This window comes from Rhinopithecus roxellana, chromosome 9, assembly GCF_007565055.1.
Source record: "Rhinopithecus roxellana isolate Shanxi Qingling chromosome 9, ASM756505v1, whole genome shotgun sequence".
NCBI classification, from domain to species: Eukaryota; Metazoa; Chordata; class Mammalia; order Primates; family Cercopithecidae; genus Rhinopithecus; species Rhinopithecus roxellana.
In genome coordinates this window covers 32,723,940-32,740,708 of record NC_044557.1, presented here as the reverse complement: position 1 = coordinate 32,740,708, position 16,769 = coordinate 32,723,940, and the positions used below count along the sequence as shown (strand labels likewise).

General features: G+C 42.0%; 1 protein-coding gene across 3 annotated transcripts in view; it reads left to right on the top strand.

Moving 5' to 3' along the window:
* Positions 1-15,905: 15,905 nt before the first annotated feature.
* CA8 (carbonic anhydrase 8) overlaps positions 15,906-16,769 on the top strand; it is a 94,620-nt gene continuing 93,756 nt past the window's right edge. For all 3 annotated transcript variants that reach the window (XR_004059346.1, XM_030938213.1, XM_030938211.1), the window contains exon 1: positions 15,906-16,343. Coding sequence is in view for 2 of the 3 variants with exons in the window: in XM_030938213.1 (XP_030794073.1) it covers positions 16,244-16,343 (100 nt within the window). In the remaining variant the exon portion in view is untranslated. The remainder of the gene's footprint in view (positions 16,344-16,769) is intronic.

Here is a 16,769-nt window from a genome sequence, read left to right as displayed (position 1 = left end):
CATCTCAAAAGATCTTCTTGCCTTCTTCCTATGACCTCAGCCCTGTGATGGACCCGCTGATTACCTCTGTCACTCTTGAAATGTAAATATCATCCCCTATTTATGTGATCATGGGTTAAGGAGGCTTATAGATAACTAGTCCTGAACGCATGTGGGTGTCTAAAACCAGACTACCTTGATGTCAAGTACCTGGAGCTACTGCTGATTACCAGCAGGTCCTGTTTTTATCTGCAGTCTCTAAGGGATATAGATATGTTACTAGGGCACTCAATATGTTTGAAATCCTTAAGTGACAAATGATTCTTGTATTGTCTTACACACTTTGAGCAATCTCACAAATGTATAAATCATCATGACATTCCTGAGTATGAATACAATAACAATATATGAACAGTACTCAAACTAATGATAATAAAAATTTTTTTTTCTTTTTTTTCTTTTTTTTTTTTTTTAAATTTATTTATTTATTTATTTATTTTTATTATACTAGGGTACATGTGCATAACGTGCAGGTTTGTTACATATGTATACTTATGCCATGTTGGTGTGCTGCACCCATCAACTCGTCAGCACCCATCAATTCATCATTTATATCATGTATAACTCCCCAATGCAATCCCTCCCTCCTCCCCCCTCCCCCCTCCCCATGATAGGCCCCAGTGCGTGATGTTCCCCTTCCCGAGTCCAAGTGATCTCATTGTTCAGTTCCCACCTATGAGTGAGAACATGCGGTGTTTGGTTTTCTCTTCTTGTGATAGTTTGCTAAGAATGATGGTTTCCAGCTGCATCCATGTTCCTACAAAGGACGCAAACTCATCCTTTTTTATGGCTGCATAGTATTCCATGGTGTATATGTGCCACATTTTCTTAATCCAGTCTGTCACAGATGGACATTTGGGTTGATTCCAAGTCTTTGCTATTGTGAATAGTGCCGCAATAAACATACGTGTACATGTGTCTTTGTAGTAGACTAATTTATAATCCTTTGGGTATATACCCAGTAGTGGGATGGCTGGGTCATATGGTACATCTAGTTCTAGATCCTTGAGGAATTGCCATACTGTTTTCCATAATGGTTGAACTAGTTTACAATCCCACCAACAGTGTAAAAGTGTTCCTATTTCTCCACATCCTCTCCAACACCTGTTGTTTCCTGACTTCTTAATGATTGCCATTCTAACTGGTGTGAGATGGTATCTCATTGTGGTTTTGATTTGCATTTCTCTGATGGCGAGTGATGATGAGCATTTTTTCATGTGTCTGTTGGCTGTATGAATATCTTCTTTTGAGAAATGTCTGTTCATATCCTTTGCCCACTTTTTGATGGGGTTGTTTGTTTTTTTCTTGTATATTTGTTTGAGTTCTTTGTAGATTCTGGATATTAGCCCTTTGTCAGATGAGTAGGTTGCAAAAATTTTCTCCCATTCTGTAGGTTGCCTGTTCACTCTGATGGTAGTTTCTTTTGCTGTGCAAAAGCTCTTTAGTTTAATTAGATCCCATTTGTCAATTTTTGCTTTTGCTGCCATTGCTTTTGGTGTTTTCGACATGAAGTCCTTGCCCATGCCTATGTCCTGAATGGTACTACCTAGATTTTCTTCTAGGGTTTTTATGGTATTAGGTCTAACATTTAAGTCTCTAATCCATCTTGAATTAATCTTCGTATAAGGGGTAAGGAAAGGATCCAGTTTCAGCTTTCTACTTATGGCTAGCCAATTTTCCCAGCACCATTTATTAAATAGGGAATCCTTTCCCCATTTCTTGTTTCTCTCAGGTTTGTCAAAGATCAGATGGCTGTAGATGTGCGGTATTATTTCTGAGGACTCTGTTCTGTTCCATTGGTCTATATCTCTGTTTTGGTACCAGTACCATGCTGTTTTGGTTACTGTAGCCTTGTAGTATAGTTTGAAGTCAGGTAGCGTGACGCCTCCAGCTTTGTCCTTTTGACTTAGGATTGTCTTGGCAATGCGGGCTCTTTTTTGGTTCCATATGAACTTTAAAGCAGTTTTTTCCAATTCTGTGAAGAAAGTCATTGGTAGCTTGATGGGGATGGCATTGAATCTATAAATAACCTTGGGCAGTAGGGCCATTTTCACGATATTGATTCTTCCTATCCATGAGCATGGTATGTTCTTCCATTTGTTTGTGTCCTCTTTGATTTCACTGAGCAGTGGTTTGTAGTTCTCCTTGAAGAGGTCCTTTACATCCCTTGTAAGCTGGATTCCTAGGTATTTTATTCTCTTTGAAGCAATTGTGAATGGAAGTTCATTCCTGATTTGGCTCTCTGCTTGTCTGTTACTGGTGTATAAGAATGCTTGTGATTTTTGCACATTAATTTTGTATCCTGAGACTTTGCTGAAGTTGCTTATCAGCTTAAGGAGATTTTGGGCTGAGACGATGGGGTTTTCTAAATATACAATCATATCATCTGCAAAAAGGGACAATTTGACTTCTTCTTTTCCTAACTGGATACGCTTGATTTCTTTCTCTTGCCTGATTGCCCTAGCCAGAACTTCCAACACTATGTTGAATAGGAGTGGTGAGAGAGGGCATCCCTGTCTTGTGCCAGTTTTCAAAGGGAATTTTTCCAGTTTTTGCCCATTCAGTATGATATTAGCTGTGGGTTTGTCATAAATAGCTCTTATTATTTTGAGGTACGTTCCATCAATACCGAATTTATTGAGCGTTTTTAGCATGAAGGGCTGTTGAATTTTGTCAAAAGCCTTTTCTGCATCTATTGAGACAATCATGTGGTTCTTGTCTTTGGTTCTGTTTATATGCTGGATTACGTTTATTGATTTGCGAATGTTGAACCAGCCTTGCATCCCAGGGATGAAGCCCACTTGATCATGGTGGATAAGCTTTTTGATGTGCTGCTGAATCCGGTTTGCCAGTGTTTTATTGAGAATTTTTGCATCAATGTTCATCAGGGATATTGGTCTAAAATTCTCTTTTTTTATTGTGTCTCTGCCAGGCTTTGGTATCAGGATGATGTTGGCCTCATAAAATGAGTTAGGGAGGATTCCCTCTTTTTCTATTGATTGGAATAGTTTCAGAAGGAATGGTACCAGCTCCTCCTTGTACCTCTGGTAGAATTCAGCTGTGAATCCATCTGGTCCTGGACTTTTTTTGGTGGGTAGGCTATTAATTGTTGCCTCAATTTCAGAGCCTGCTATTGGTCTATTCAGGGATTCAACTTCTTCCTGGTTTAGCCTTGGAAGAGTGTAAGTGTCCAGGAAATTATCCATTTCTTCTAGATTTTCTAGTTGATTTGCGTAGAGGCGTTTATAGTATTCTCTGATGGTAGTTTGTATTTCTGTGGGGTCAGTGGTGATATCCCCTTTATCATTTTTTATTGCATCTATTTGATTCCTCTCTCTTTTCTTCTTTATTAGCCTTGCTAGCGGTCTGCCAATTTTGTTGATCTTTTCAAAAAACCAACTCCTGGATTCATTGATTTTTTGGAGGGTTTTTTGTGTCTCTATCTCCTTCAGTTCGGCTCTGATCTTAGTTATTTCTTGCCTTCTGCTAGCTTTTGAATGTGTTTGCTCTTGCCTCTCTAGTTCTTTTAATTGTGATGTTAGAGTGTCCATTTTAGATCTTTCCTGCTTTCTCTTGTGGGCATTTAGTGCTATAAATTTCCCTCTACACACTGCTTTAAATGTGTCCCAGAGATTCTGGTATGTTGTATCTTTGTTCTCATTGGTTTCAAAGAACATCTTTATTTCCGCTTTCATTTCGTTATGTACCCAGTAGTCATTCAGGAGCAGGTTGTTCAGTTTCCATGTAGTTGAGCGGTTTTGATTGAGTTTCTTAGTCCTGAGTTCTAGTTTGATTGCACTGTGGTCTGAGAGACAGTTTGTTATAATTTCTGTTCTTGTACATTTGCTGAGGAGTGCTTTACTTCCAATTATGTGGTCAATTTTGGAATAAGTGCAATGTGGTGCTGAGAAGAATGTATATTCTGTTGATTTGGGGTGGAGAGTTCTATAGATGTCTATTAGGTCCGCTTGGTGCAGAGATGAGTTCAATTCCTGGATATCCTTGTTAACTTTCTGTCTCGTTGATCTGTCTAATGTTGACAGTGGAGTGTTGAAGTCTCCCATTATTATTGTATGGCAGTCTAAGTCTCTTTGTAAGTCTCTAAGGACTTGCTTTATGAATCTGGGTGCTCCTGTATTGGGTGCATATATATTTAGGAGAGTTAGCTCTTCCTGTTGAATTGATCCCTTTACCATTATGTAATGGCCTTCTTTGTCTCTTTTGATCTTTGATGGTTTAAAGTCTGTTTTATCAGAGACAAGGATTGCAACCCCTGCTTTTTTTTGTTCTCCATTTGCTTAGTAGATCTTCCTCCATCCCTTTATTTTGAGCCTATGTATGTCTCTGCATGTGAGATGGGTCTCCTGAATACAGCAGACTGATGGGTCTTGACTCTTTATCCAGTTTGCCAGTCTGTGTCTTTTAATTGGAGCATTTAGTCCATTAACATTTAAGGTTAATATTGTTATGTGTGAACTTGATCCTGCCATTATGATATTAACTGGTTATTTTGCTCGTTAGTTGATGCAGTTTCTTCCTAGCCTCGATGGTCTTTACATTTTGGCATGTTTTTGCGATGGCTGGTACCGGTTGTTCCTTTCCATGTTTAGGGCTTCCTTCAGGGTCTCTTGTAAGGCAGGCCTGGTGGTGACAAAATCTCTAAGCATTTGCTTATCTGTAAAGGATTTTATTTCTCCTTCACTGATGAAACTTAGTTTGGCTGGATATGAAATTCTGGGTTGAAAATTCTTTTCTTTAAGAACGTTGAATATTGGCCCCCACTCTCTTCTGGCTTGTAGAGTTTCTGCCGAGAGATCTGCTGTTAGTCTGATGGGCTTCCCTTTGTGGGTAACCCGACCTTTCTCTCTGGCTGCCCTTAAGATTTTTTCCTTCATTTCAACTTTGGTGAATCTGGCAATTATGTGTCTTGGAGTTGCTCTTCTGGAGGAGTATCTTTGTGGCGTTCTCTGTATTTCCTGAATTTGAATGTTGGCCTGCCCTACTAGGTTGGGGAAGTTCTCCTGGATGATATCCTGAAGAGTGTTTTCCAACTTGGTTCCATTTTCCCCCTCACTTTCAGGCACCCCAATCAGACGTAGATTTGGTCTTTTTACGTAATCCCATACTTCTTGCAGGCTTTGCTCATTTCTTTTTCTTCTTTTTTCTTTTGGTTTCTCTTCTCGCTTCATTTCATTCATTTGATCTTCAATCGCTGATACTCTTTCTTCCAGTTGATCGAGTCGGTTACTGAAGCTTGTGCATTTGTCACGTATTTCTCGTGTCATGGTTTTCATCTCTGTCATTTCGTTTATGATCTTCTCTGCATTAATTAGTCTAGCTGTCAATTCTTCCACTCTTTTTTCAAGATTTTTAGTTTCTTTGCGCTGGGTACGTAATTCCTCCTTTAGCTCTGAGAAGTTTGATGGACTGAAGCCTTCTTCTCTCCTCTCGTCCAAGTCATTCTCTGACCAGCTTTGATCCGTTGCTGGCGATGGGCTGCATTCCTTTGCAGGGGGAGATGCGCTCTTATTTTTTGAATTTCCAGCTTTTCTGCCCTGCTTCTTCCCCATCTTTGTGGTTTTATCTGTCTCTGGTCTTTGATGGTGGTGACGTACTGATGGGGTTTTGGTATAGGTGTCCTTCCTGTTTGATAGTTTTCCTTCTGACAGTCAGAAGGACTGTCTGTTGGTCTGTTGGAGATTGCTTGAGGTCCACTCCAGACCCTGTTTGCCTGGGTATCAGCAGCAGAGGTTGCCAAAGATAGAATATTGCTGAACAGTGAGTGTACCTGTCTGATTCTTCCTTTGGAAGTTTCCTCTCAGGGGTGTACTCCACCCTGTGAGGTGTGGGGTGTCAGACTGCCCCTAGTGGGGGATTTCTCCCAGCTAGGCTACTCAGGGGTCAGGGACACACCTGAGCAGGCAGTCTGTCCGTTCTCAGATCTCAGCCTCCGCGTTGGGAGATCCACGGCTCTCCCCAAAGCTGTCAGACCGAGTCGTTCGCGTCTGCACCGGCTCCCGCTACTTCCCCTGTTGGTCTTCAGCTGTGCGCTGTCCCCAGAGGTGGAGACTACAGAGACAGGCAGGCTTCCTTGAGCTGCTGTGAGCTCCACCCAGTTCGAGCTTCCCAGCGGCTTTGTTTACCTACTTAAGCCTCAGCAATGGCGGGCGCCCCTCCCCCAGCCTCGCTGCTGCCTTGCGGATAGATCGCGGCAGACTGCTGTGTTAGCAGTGAGGGAGGCTTCGTGGGCGTGGGACCCTCCCGGCCAGGTGTGGGATATGTTCTCCTGGTGTGCCTGTATGCTTACAGCGCAGTATTGGGGTGGGAGTTACCCGATTTTCCAGGTGTTGTGTGTCTCAGTTCCCCTGGCTAGGAAAACGGATCCCCTTCCCCCTTGCGCTTCCAGGTGAGGCGATGCCTCGCCCTGCTTCAGCTCTCGCTGGTCAGGCTGCAGCAGCTGACCAGCACCGATTGTCCGGCACTCCCTAGTGAGATGACCCCAGTACCTCAGTTGAAAATGCAGAAATCACTGGTCTTCTGTGTAGCTCGCGCTGGGAGTTGGAGACTGGAGCTGTTCCTATTCGGCCATCTTGCTCCGCCCCCATGATAATAAAAATTAACTCAAACATGAAATTATCTAATGTACAGATAATATACGCCAACCATTTCTTATAATAGCTATAAAAATAATAATTACATTATCTTAGTACTTATAACATGCCAGAGACAGTCAGTTTTGCTATAATGTAACACACACTCCCAAAAACTACTGCACTATGCAAAATTGGCAATAACAATCACAGGGTTTATGGGGAAAATGGGTTTAGAGGCACAGCAGTCAAAAACCTCACTAGTTACACATTAAAAACAACAACAAAAAAGGAACATAATAAAATGGCAGTAGTTTGTTACACATGTTCGATGGTTAAGAAAGGCATAAATGCTGAAATAAGTATCGATTTTAACTTGGAAAAGAACTGATGCTTGCCTGTGGAAGTGAGTATCACAAGCTGTACCTTGTGAGTTACTGTGAAGGTATAGAAGGAGGGTTAGCTAAAATGTGACGGGAAGTTGTAGCACCTGATGAGGATGGGGGATGGCTCACAGCACACAGTCAACTGAGGTAGTTGGTAGGTTTTTGAGATGTGTTCATGTGTGCATTTTGTGCATTCTCTGCATGACCCAGTTCAACTGGCTGCAGTTCACTATGTTTCCAGCAAATGAAGGTGGCATCAACAAGCATGGAAGTCTCATTGTGCTCAAATTGTTCCCTAATATATCAATCTCATTAGAACAAATTTGCATTTTCAAAACAAGCATTCCAGTAGAACTGATTGTTCTAGTTCAAGTGCTTTATCTATATTAATTCGTGTAATCCTCCCAACAGTTATTTTGGTTTGGTACTATTATGGCCCTCATTTAATTGATGAGGAAATTAAGACAAAGAGAGGTTAAATAACTTGATCAAGATAAAAACTAAGTGACAAAACCAGTGTGCTACTCTGCCTTCCAACATATTGTATTATGCTAATGACATTAATACACTTAATAAGATAAGTGTTTCTCCCAGACTTTTGAAGTTAGATTTATTTTGGAGAGGTTCACTTTAAGTAATTCTTAATATCTGATAATTATCTTGCTTAAATCTCTGATGTAGTTTTAGCACATTTTTCTATTGTTATCTCCACTGTCAAGGTGGGAAATATCAAGCTATCATGTCGTGTTAATGCCCCTTAAATAACTGAGGACCAGTTGAAAGCAGTGTAGTCAGTCTTGTTTAGTGCTCAGCATGTACTCAGCACCAAGCTTGACTGTCTCTTTCATCATTGATAATTATGCTAAAAGTTACATTCAGTGAAGTCTAATCAATGGGGTTCCAATCATAATGTAAACATGCTGTGCTCCATTAGCATTAGAAATGTTTATTGCCTTGTGTATTTCATTAGTGTCCCTGGTTCCTCCTCATTACACAAACTCTTTATGGAATAGAAATATTTAACATAAAACATCTCGAATGCTTTCTGTTTTTGAGGAGTAGCTTTTTAGATTGCTGAGTAGGCACTTAACCATTCATATCCCATGAGTTGGTTGCACATGTGAATGGATGAATAACTAATGACACTTTGAATGGGAGTTTTGGCACAATAGTGAGTAAAAACTGACTGTGAGGTGCCAGGTGGGAAATGGTTATGGATCTCTGGCTTTAGAGCTGGTTAGACCTAGGTTCAAATCTTATCTCCTCCATTTGTTAGCTGTGTGATCATGGGAAAAACACTTCTCTGGGTTTCAATTTCATCTATAAATACCTTTGTGGTATTATTGTGAATTAATTAGCTAAATTATGTTACACGCATAATATATAATAGGTAATTGGTAAATCAACCCCCTATAAGAGAGGACTCTGCAACCTATCAACAGACTCAATTCCTGGGTTGTTGGTCTGAGCGGTACAAGCCTGAGGTTGAAGGTAAGTGGTGGACAGGTGAGACTCAAGGCAGCAAAGCTAGCGAATGGGCTAAAACTGGCAGGGGCTGCAAGGACTGGCAGGGAGAGGCCAGACTTGTAGCATGCAGAGATCAACTAAGGTGTGCTGGACAGGAGGGCTAGATTAGGAACAAATCTCTCCAACATGGGATTCCAGCCACTGATTCTCTTTTCTGTACCTGTGCATAAAATGTACAACACAGGATGGTCTCAATCGCCTGACCTCGTGATTCACCTGCCTTGACCTCCCAAAGTGCTGGGATTACAGGAATGACCAACATGGTGAAACCCCATCTCTACTAAAATACAAAAAAATTAGCCAGGCGTGGTGGCGTGCACCTATAGTCTTGGGAGGTTGAGGCAGGAGAATCACTTGAACCCAGGAGGCAGAGGTTGCAGTGAGCCAAGCTTGCACCACTGCACTCCAGCCTGGCGACACAGAGTGAGACTCTGTCTCAAAAAAAAAAAAAAAAAAAAAAAAAAGGATGTACAACACAAACAGTGATCCTTAATGTAAGCTATGGACTTCGGTTAATAATAATGTATAAATATTTGTTATATCAGTTGTAACAAATGTATCACACTAATGTTAATAATAGGGGAAATGGGTGAGGTGAGGGGGTGTATGAGAACTCTACTTTCCATTCAATTTTTCTTTAATAAGAAGCTGCTCAAAAAAAAGAAAGTTGGCTGGGCACAGTGGCTCATGCCTGTAATCCCAGCACTTTGGGAGGCCGAGGCGGGTGGATTACTTGAGATCAGGAGTTCTAGACCAGTCTGGCCAACATTGTGAAACCTGTCTCTACTAAAAATATAAAAATTAGCTGGGTGTGGTGGCGGGTGCCTGTAATCCCAGCTACTCGGGAGGCTGAGACAGGAGAATCGCTTGAATCCAGGAGTCAGAGGTTACAGTGAGCCAAGATCACACCCAACGTGGGTGACAGGGCAAGACTCTGTCTAAAAAGAAAAAAAAAAAAAAAAAAAAAGAATAAGAAACTCTGCCAGTTAAAAACAAAAAGTTTTCTCTTGTAGTTTTCCAACCTAGCTTCCTTTATTCCTCCTTTCTGGACCCTTCTAACTATAGCAGCCAAGACTTGTCCAACATATCTCATGGTTTACCCAGGAAGGATGCAATTGGACTGCAGTGTGCTCGTGAGTTGGTGTTTGATTCCCAACAGCATCTGGCAGAGATGGAGCGCACTGGCTGAATTCACCCTCTCTGAAGGCAGTAGGGTTTGGTGGCCAGGAACCCAGATTCTGGAGTGAGACAGACCTCTTAGACCACTCACTGCCTCTACCTGTGGTGGTGGACACATCTAAACCCCATTTTCTCATCTGAATACAGCATGAGATTATTGAGCCTCTTATGAGAATTAAAGAGAATAATCTGTGGGAAGTGTGTGGCATAATATCTGGTTCATAGTAAGTGTTGCTTCCTTTATTTATGCTGCGTAATAAGCCACTCCAAAGCTTAGTGACTTAAAACACTGATTTATTATTTCTCATGATTCTGTGGGCCAGAAATTCAGGCAGTACTCTGATGGACATTTTATCTGATCCACATAGTGTCAGCTGCATTCAGCTAGTGGCTAAACTGGGTTGGAAGATCTGAGAGAGCTTTACTCACGTGACTGTGCCTCCACGTTCCTCCACATGTCTTCTCACTCCCTGTGGCTGGCTTAGGTTGGGTTTCCTCACAGTATAGTGATCTCAGGATTTCTTACATGTTGATTGATTTTTGCGAGCAAAGAGAAATTGTCCAGCCCTCTTAAAGGCTCAGCCCCAAACTGGCATAGTGTCACTCTACGACAGTCCAATGGAGATGAAACAAGTCATAAAACCAGCTGTGATTCCACTTCAAGGGGAAATAGTCACCCCTGTAAATGGGAGGAACAGCACATGCCTACTGAGGGCAGGAAATACGGCAGCCATCTTTGGAGGTGACCACAGCACTCAAGTTTTTATTTTCCTGTGCTTTGATTTGCTGTCTTGCCTATCAGGCATAGCAGCATCTTTGACAGCCAACAGCATGCTGTAGGGCAGAGTGAGCTGTGGGAACTAAGGTATAGATGTGACCTTGAGGCTATTCTAACTTGGCACCTTCTCTTAAAGTCAACAAGGTCCAACACATTTTCTCTTAAAGTCAACAAGGGTCCAATACATTTTCAGTATTGCCGTTCTGCCAACAACAGGCACTGACTTAAGCATTCCATCTGCTTTGTATTTTATCTCATGTCATTATTGTTTTGAAACATGTTTTAAAAAAACACTAAAACAAACATAGACATACGATTTCAATATGTTGTTTTCCCTTTTATTAATACCATGGAAAAAAGAAAATTAACTTTATCAAAAGAGTGAACCCACACTGGCTTCTATATGTGAGCTTTTGTTCTTTGTTTTTATTGGAATGCCTTTCTTTTTTTCCTTCTTTTTTCTTATCAGTCTACATCATGCTTTGAGGAATGTGTTTTTTTTACCTCCTCCCCTTCCCTTTCTGAGGGTAAAGCAGCACTTACTTATCTTCCAAGGCCCAGCTTCCATGTCACTTCCTTTATGAAGCCCCTATTGACACATCTGCCGTGAGGTAAACTTGATCACTCCCCTTTTTTGTGGCTCTACTGTGCCTTGAAAGCTTCCACCTTAGTAACCACAATTTTTATTGCACTAATATATTTATCCAGGCTAATCAGGTCACTGTATGGTTGATGGCACAGGGAAACAAATTCCTAAGTGCCTACCATGTGCTACATGGGGGCACACAAAGCAGCATCGTTGTTCACACCTGGAGTATTATTTGCTCACATACCACCCACTCAAACTCTACCCTTTCCTTTAGTTTGCCTCAAATGCCATCTTTTCCAAGAAACTTTTCTGAATCATTCCCATTAGTATGAAAATCCCATCTTCTTTAAATGTAGTGGTACCTGCATTTCTATTTAACATATTTCTTGCATTATCATTATTTACTTGTATCATAGTTATAATTATTTACTTGTATTACAGTTATAATAATTAAAATTATTTACTCCTCCTCCCACAGAGAACTGTGAATTTCTTGAGCGCAGAAGCAGTATTTTATTCTTTTTTTTTTTTTGGTTCTCGTGCAGTGTCTAGTGCCTTACTCTTTGGGAGTTCATTGTTTAGAGGAGAAGGTCATAAAATACATATTAAAATATAATCTTAATTTCAGGTTTAGAGATCTATACAGGGCATCATGAAAGCACTAAGAAGAGGTAACTTTAACCTCTGTGGCTTAAACACATAAGGGGTTTTGTTTGGCAGAAGGTGCCCTAGAGCTTTTGGTGACTTAGGAGTCACCAATGTAATAACATTGTAATAACATCTTAAACATTCCTATATCAGCATAAGTCATTTTGGTGCTGAATTGATGTAGGGCCTCAGGCATAACTGGTATGGTCTGAGAGAGGGGAAGAGAGCTGCGGTCCATGTTTCCTAGAGAAGATAGGGATTTTCTATGGATAAGGGCTTTCTCATTCTGCCATGAAGTTGTCAGGGCCCTAGGGCGTCTAAGAAATTTGCGAGGTGAAGATAAGGGCACACTCGGTACTAGACTGGTTTCTTTGCAGGCCAGAGAGGTACTTTTTTTTTTCTTTGAAGAAAAAGATAAAGGCAAACACAGCATTTGAGCAAATAAAAATTACCCTTGAACTTACCTTTACCTGATGGGCTACTATGTCTGCTTTTGATAACGCCGAAATCTTTCTTCTAGGAAATGGCGCATGCCACCTGTACTCATATTTAATTGGTCAAAGAAGTCACATGGTCAAGCAGTGAAAGGGCAGCAAATGATAGAGACAATGATGTCATCTCCAATGACTACATGGAGCCCTAGTCATTTGTTTCTGAAGATAAAAGACCAAGAAGAGGTCAAACAAAAAGGAGGCTTGTAAATGTATCTTTAAGCAGGTGAAATAAAAGATTAATCAGTTGAAAAAGGTAATTTAAAAGGAAGAATTAAATTTTTTTATCAACAAAGTTTGAAATCTTCAGAAATCAAAATATATATAATGAAGAAAATTTTGCTGTCTTTTCTGACAGAAGAAAAACTAGACATAAGGAATTAAACAACCATAGGAAAAAGTGCCTTACTTGAGACGTAAGCCTAGATAAGTCATATTTTTAGTGTACCCGAATTGGTTTTGGCAGTCACAGATGGTGTTTAAGGGAGCAAATAGATCCGCAATGAGCACTTGCATGATTTGGCATCATTATTCACACCTGGAATGTTATTTGCTCACATACTGCCCACCCAAACTCTACCCATTTCCTCTAGTTTGCCCCAAATGCCATCTTGTCCAAGAAACTTTTCTAAATCATTCCCATTAGTATGAAAATTCCATCTTCCTTAGATGTAGTGGTACCTGCATTTCTATTTAACATATTAATATTGCATATTGCCTTGTATTATAGTTATTTACTCCTCTCCTCCCCCCAGGGAACTATGAGTTCCTTGAGAGCAGAAAAGTATTTCATTTTTATTTTTGGTTCTCCCACAGTGCCTAGTGCAGAACAGGGCACATGAAGGAACCCAATTCATTGCTGTTGAAGTTTATGAATTACAGTTTGTATAGGAGCCATGTGACATGCATATGTTAGTTGTACCCTTGAGGTGATCCCAGAGCATAAGGTGCACATGAGAGGAGGTCATATTTATGACTATAGGGCCTAGACTCACTGACACAATAAGAAAGCTTTGGTGCGGTAGACAAGCAGTGAGGAAAGATAGGAGAGGGCTGTCTAGGTTCCGGACTCTGGGAAGCGACCTAGTACTTCGGTTCCTCTGACATCTAGATTAGTTTGTCCCTTTTAGATATTTCCATTTATATTCTCTTAGTATCAAATGGTAGTTAGTTATATAGGTCTTAGTTTTAATAAATTGTTCTACTAATATAATTTGGCCTTAGTTATGCAAGCACTAAAAGTGAGCAATATAAAGTTAATTTAAGGGATCAAATATAATATTAGGCTGAAAGCCTATTAAAAATCATAGAGGACTATATGGAGGACTTATATTCATAATACAGAGTATGAATATTTTTAGATTCTCTGGTATTGGATTTAGATTTGCTTGTTCTATTTTGTAAAACAAAGAATTGGCCTATGTCTTTGATCTGTGTGTCTAGATTTTTTTTTAGTGACAGACACCTTATAATAACTAGAAATAGAAATTCCATCTTTGGTGGTAATATAGTGCAGGGACCTGAGAAGAGAAGGTCTTAAGGTGCTGTTAATTAGCAAAAATCTGAACCCCATAGTCTCAAAGCAATTAAGGCTATTAATTGAATATTTGGATGCTCAGAGGATTGGCTCATATGTGGCTGGACAGGGAACCCTAGGCTTGCATACAGGAGTTACATTCTACAAATAATCCTGAACAATTCAGAAAGAGCAAATATAGGCCAGTGTATGTTTGTCTAGTAGTCAATTGCATATTTGAATAGTAATACATTGCTGTTTATATGCAAAATTGTCTTTTTACTGTAAAGTAAACACTAGCAATTCAATCGTTCAGCCTATGTTTTGTAAATATGGCACACTATTGATTCACAGAAAATTCCGTTTTTACCATGGTGATTGTACCATCCTCTGGTTTGATAAACATCTCTATGATTCACCTGAAACTTTAAACACAGTTGGTGGTCACACAATGGCTACAATGTCACACTTAGGCACATTTGGGGGACAGAGGAGAAAGGCCATTGCTGATGAGCTCAGAGTGGCAGTGCTTTTATTATCCAAGTCCTTCATAGCCTTTGTATGGTCTTCCTTAGCTGTGGCATTTGATTAACATGTGAACATACTTTTAAAAAGAAAATTAAATAGAAGATTATAAAAAAGTTTTCAAGAAAGGAAAAATAAATGTTCCTTTTAGGAGACCTGCAGTGAAAAGTAGTTAATATTTTCGATAGAGCTTATTATTTTTAATAGCTCTGGCTTTGGGGTAGGTTTCTGCTTCTGCCAGACCCAGGCTTGCAAAGATGCAAACGAGTGTCCACTAAAGAACACCCAGAATGCAGTGAGCCAAGAATGAATTTAGTTTCTCACACTGGTTCAGTCCTTTGCACAGTTAAGGAAAAGAGAAATTATATGAATGCTTAAAATCCACGGGTTATCCTCCAAGCTAATGTTGGCCAGTAGCTTTCCATCTATTTGGTTAAACCTTCCAGAAAGTGGCAGAATTGAGTGAGTTGAGGGTTCCCCCAACTTCTTTCCATCTCAGTGTACTTTCTGGAGCAGTCTGTAATAGCTTTTTTTTTAAACGCTATGAGGTGATTTTTTAAAAAGTGGAGGTGCTTAGCAGGCAGTAAAGGATATGAGCACAGAACCTAAACATTCCCAAACAGATCATTTCCATCCTTATTTGAGGAATTATGCATTCATAAGGTTGGTGTGATTTAGGAACAGGCCATTCAAACTGCAAATAGACATCTTCATGAATGACCAGAGCATATAAAAAACAAATTGTACTTAAGGTCCTAACCCGATTTTATTGTGCACATATATCTTCTAAAAATGTGGAGTTAACTTACTTAGGGGTTACTGACCAGGGCTTCCAAAAGGCGCAGGAACAGAGGGCTGAAGTCACTAGTGTGGGAAGCACGTTTAAGAGTAACAATGCCACCTCTTTGGATCAGAAGAGTTCCTGTTTGTTATGCAATGTGTGCACTTCATTATTTACACAATTTCACTAGGTGACTGGGAGCTGTGCACACAGCCAGGTGAGCCTGCAGCAGCGCCCCAGACTCTGACACCGAACACCCTCTGTCTACTGCCTTCTGCTAGCCCTGCCTTTGAAATAATACCCTTTTCTGAAAAAAAAAAAAAAAAAAAAAAAAGGAAATCCCTAAATCATATCTTACTTCTCTAGATTACAACCATTTTTTTTTTTTTTCCTTAAACGCTTTTAGGAATTAATAGAACTTTCTTGGAAAAATTTCCATACTCGTTTCCACTATGCTGAAAGGACGATTTAAAAAGTAAATACTCAGGAAATACTAAGATTCCGCTGGAGAGCCTCTTTTTACCGTGTTATGGGGTCTCCCAGCCCTCTCCTTTCTCCTACCCATGGCAGCCCATCTCTCTCCTCCAGGACCCCTTCTTTTTGGTATCCTGGAGTACGGATGAAACTCAATAGGTGAGCAGCCTCTGGGCCAGGCCAGGCACACAGGTGTCCCGAGGGCTGACCTTGGGAGACTTGCGGGCTTCTGGAAGGAAGGTGTGGGAGGCCGGGCAGGAGTCGCCGCTGCGAGGAAGCGCCAGGGGCGACCCCGGGGGAAGGGCGAACGGGGATCCGTCGACGTTTCCGTGACTAGGGACTGGTCGCCCAAGGCCCATTCTAACTGTCGGCTCCCTGGCCCCCGCGGCCACAGAGAGAAGGGGGCGGATCCTCGCGTGCCAGACACGCCCCGGCCGGGTATAAAATTCGCCAGGCACTCGCTCCCCAGGCCACCGCGGCTCCCTCGCTCCGCTGGGGCCTCCGGACGCGCTCCCAGCGCGGGTCTCTGGAACACTCGGGCCGAACGCAAGCCCGCTTGCACTCACACTGCAGTTCACACCCGCAGGCGCGCTCGCACCCACATTGCGGCTCACGCGCGCTCACACTCCCCCACGCGCGCTCCACTCCCTCTCCAGCCCCTAGCCCCGCGAAGGCGCAGGCACCGCCGCAGAGAGCGCCGAGGGGCCCCGCGGCCTTCCCATGGCGGACCTGAGCTTCATCGAAGATACGGTCGCCTTCCCCGAGAAGGAAGAGGATGAGGAGGAAGAGGAGGAGGGTGTGGAGTGGGGCTACGAGGAAGGTAAGCGGCCACGAGTCGGGGTGTCCGGAGTCCCGCGGCGGCGTCAGTGTCTCGCCGAGCGCGGGACTCGAGTCCTGCTGCTGCCGCGCGCTCCGAGCACCTCCACGTCCCCTCTTTCCCACGGGGGTCTCTGCCACTTTCCCACTCCCCTGGCGCGTTTCGGGCTTGAGGCGTTCCAGGGAGGCGTGCTCGCCGCCTGCCTTCTCCCGCCGCCTTAGCTGTGGCCCGGGAGCCTTCCGCAGGGCTGGCGTTCGCACCTGCTGCGGTCCGGAGGGCGGGCTAGCTTCCAAGCCCTGGCTGTACCTTTTATGTCTTCTGAGTAGTCAAGAAGAGCAGCGGTACATTTTACTTAACACCTGAGGAAGACAGTGTTAGTGTTAAGAATTCTTTTTTGACTTGAAGACTTTGGGGAGAAAGTGTTTCTGC